Here is a 3,310-nt window from a genome sequence, read left to right on the forward strand (position 1 = left end):
TATATATATATATATATATATATATATATGAACTTCAAATAATTACAGATCAGTTGTTCTGGGCGTTCGTGTATAAAAACTGTTTGCAGAGATCGAACATAATATGCGAAACATACGGCAACCATGTGATATTTTAATTAGTAGGTTCTGTTTGAACAAAATAGAAAATATAAAGAGACCACGAGTATCTAAATGGGGTAAATTATACAGGCATTTTAAACAATAAGATAGCACATGTATATTTATACAGATTTTATTGTTCAGGATTTCATCATACAGGAATGTGTACATGTCTAACAACACATACTGACTTCTACATGCCATATTATAACATACATTTATCGGCACCCACATGAAGATCATCGTTAACATAATCACTTTGTAAAATAGCTATGGATACATACAAAACATGTAAAAGCACACAGGAGAAAACTATTTCAAGTGCGTTCAATTTCTAAAAATGTATATAAATAATCTTTTATATTATAATACTTACTTTTTTATAAGTAAAGTTAACTTACAGTTTAGATTGTTTTAAATTTATTCTAACTTATGCATTTATAAATGTTTTTCGAAAATGCATACTATCGTAACTAAATCCGTTTACATAAAGAAATAGATTTTATGCGCAAAGATAGATGGACAACTCATCGATCTCTCCTTTGAACCAGCCCCCGCTGACCATATCAGAGTTACCAATGTGGAGAGCACAATGGACGCTACGGAGATCACCTTGTATATTGTCAGAAACTGTCACTTCATCACCTAACTTTCCTGTCAGCACCCCCTTGTGGAAGCTGAAGACGATATCCTTCTCTTTTGAGGCAGTCTGGTGCACAGACAAGGTGTTTTTGAAGTTAATGTCTCCTATATTCGTACCCACGGTGTAATGGACAGCGCTGGTGCCTTCGATGATGACGACAGACGAGTCATTTCCGCAATTGCTGTCGGCAACAATGGTCTGCGCTTGGAGAAGACTCTCGTGGTCAGAAGTGTACACGACTTTCACAACAATCGTTGGAGCGTCCACGTTGGTGAATCTTGGGATAATCAGCTGGCTATTAAGACCATTAAAAACGGCCTTGCCATTCTCGATGACAACGTTTTCGTTACGGATGTAATTCATCTTGCCAGATTGATCGTAATGGTTATCGTTAAACGGCAGATATATTTCGCGAGTGCATGCGGAGGGCTGTGAGACGGATACAACCTGTGTGCATTCGCAGTCATCTTGTGCGAACTGGAGGCCTACTGGGCAAGGTCGGGAGATCCAACCGAAACCGACAATGTACTCCTCGTACTGTATCGAAATCCCCGTGATCGCTCGCTTGTTAATGCATGGCTGTTTTGTCGTCGTGGTAGTTTCAGTAGTGTCATTGAATTCTAATCTAGGATTTAAAATTAGATCAACGTTCCAGTCATCATTGAAACATTTTGCGTTGCATTCGGTGTCATTGTCCGTGTCTGTGCATCCATTCGTTTCATTATAATACTGACCAATTGGGCAGCATTCTGGAATAGAATCGCCGTTTGTGCAAACCCAGTAACCCCTACAATTACCGACGGCTTTGCGCTCGTCCCCATTGCTCAACTGGTAACATTTATCCGATGTTGATGGACACGTCGAGATAGACGAATCTACGCAAGTTAGCAGTTTTTGATTCCATTCTGTACCGAACGCGCACTGCTGGACTACGCCAACTACTTTTCCGAATCCATCCTCGTAGCACTGGATGAACTTGTCGCAGTCCTTGTGAGTAATGAATCCAACGCCGTTCTGCAGTGACCACTCGGAACAAACATCGTCCAAAGGCTTAGCTTTGGTTGTGAAGGAAAACAACGCCACGGCAAGTATCACAGCAAATTTCGCCATTTGGTCAATTTTTCTGGAAAAAAAATCAAATTTATTTTATGTTTCAAATTACTATCGACAGTAAGTAGGATAGTGCGAACGAAATACATCGTTATTGCTGCTATTCGTGTCGTGATAAGTTGATTGACAACATAATTGTTAATGTTCAGAAAATCACAAATCGATTTGAGTTCACCTTACTCGTAATAAATACGTTTAAGGCAAATAAACCTACCAATAATAATTACATACTTACTACTTTTCTTAAAAACACATGAAAATGTATTTATTCGATACAATGTTTATCGTTAGTATTGCACGATTATATTTGTACAAGACGCACAAAGTAACATAAATATATATTTCTTAGCAATTTTAAATTATTCACCGATTAAACTTACTAAAACCTCTACCAAAATAACTTGATTTAAGGAAGGTCGAACACATAAATGAACATTACTTCATTTGATAAACGTCAACGAGTTTAAATTATGGACAGATTTAACTAACTAAAACAGCTATAAAAATAACTTGTTATGAGGAATAAACACCATGCTCATCTTAATAAATCGCACAAAGCAGACATATTTTTAATGCAAACCTACGCTTAAAACATTATAACGTGGTTACATTATCTCACGTAAATGACATACTACCTTTTTGTACGCCGGTTTGTGTAGATTTGAACACGTCCCTGTTGTTGCCCTAAGGCTGTATATGTGCTGATACAACTAAGAATTCGCGATTATATACTCATCTCCGTCTCACCTCAGCAGTTTCCCGCTGTTAAGTTTGCAGTCAATGAACGCACCTTTGTTATATTACGTCAATCGCGGTTGACAAAACACACGTAGCAAATACGGGATAGTTTAAAAATTTGCGCTTTAATAACGTCATTGCTTTTTTTTGAGTGAGGGGTTGTTTAAATGTTTATTGAATAACCAATTCGAGAATGTTATATTGATATGAATTACGGATGTAATATCGGAAATATAACATTAATACTTCCTTGATATGCATGAATGCCAGCGTTATTTATACATAGTTTTGAATATTTGCATTAAAAGTTTTAATGCTTTTCATAAGTGCCCACATAATTTAACATCTTATTTTGTTTCTGACTGTCAAGACATACGTTACTGAAAGTCACACATAAATGTTTAATTTATTGCAATGCCCCAACTGTTAACTATGCATACGCTTCTTTCAAACATAAACATTCGATGGTTAACTTCTTCAAAAACAGATGAATCAACCCTTTAATAAGACCTCAATTACAAAAACTAACGTATAAACCGCAGCTTGTTTATCGAAATTTAAACGCCGTTCCATGTCTTAGGTTTCAACGTAAACTGTGTCAGTTTGTAAAACTCAGGACATATGTCTTGGTAATATGTAACTGTTATCGTGACGTTTAAAGGGGCCTTTTCACAGATTTTGGCATATTTTAAAGTTTGT

The 3,310-nt window shown here is 36.5% G+C and overlaps 1 protein-coding gene across 1 annotated transcript; it reads right to left on the reverse strand.

Annotated features, from left to right (window-relative positions):
* Nucleotides 1-237: 237 nt before the first annotated feature.
* LOC127874114 (protein PIF-like) lies at nt 238-2,556 on the reverse strand. The gene is made up of 2 exons (XM_052418251.1): nt 2,509-2,556; nt 238-1,886 (listed from the first exon to the last, which is right to left on the reverse strand). The coding sequence occupies exon 2, from the start codon at nt 1,871-1,873 to the stop codon at nt 623-625; it is 1,251 nt and encodes a 416-aa protein (XP_052274211.1). The 5' UTR covers nt 1,874-1,886; nt 2,509-2,556; the 3' UTR covers nt 238-622.
* Nucleotides 2,557-3,310: the final 754 nt, after the last annotated feature.

Source organism: Dreissena polymorpha, chromosome 3 (assembly GCF_020536995.1).
Source record: "Dreissena polymorpha isolate Duluth1 chromosome 3, UMN_Dpol_1.0, whole genome shotgun sequence".
NCBI classification, from domain to species: Eukaryota; Metazoa; Mollusca; class Bivalvia; order Myida; family Dreissenidae; genus Dreissena; species Dreissena polymorpha.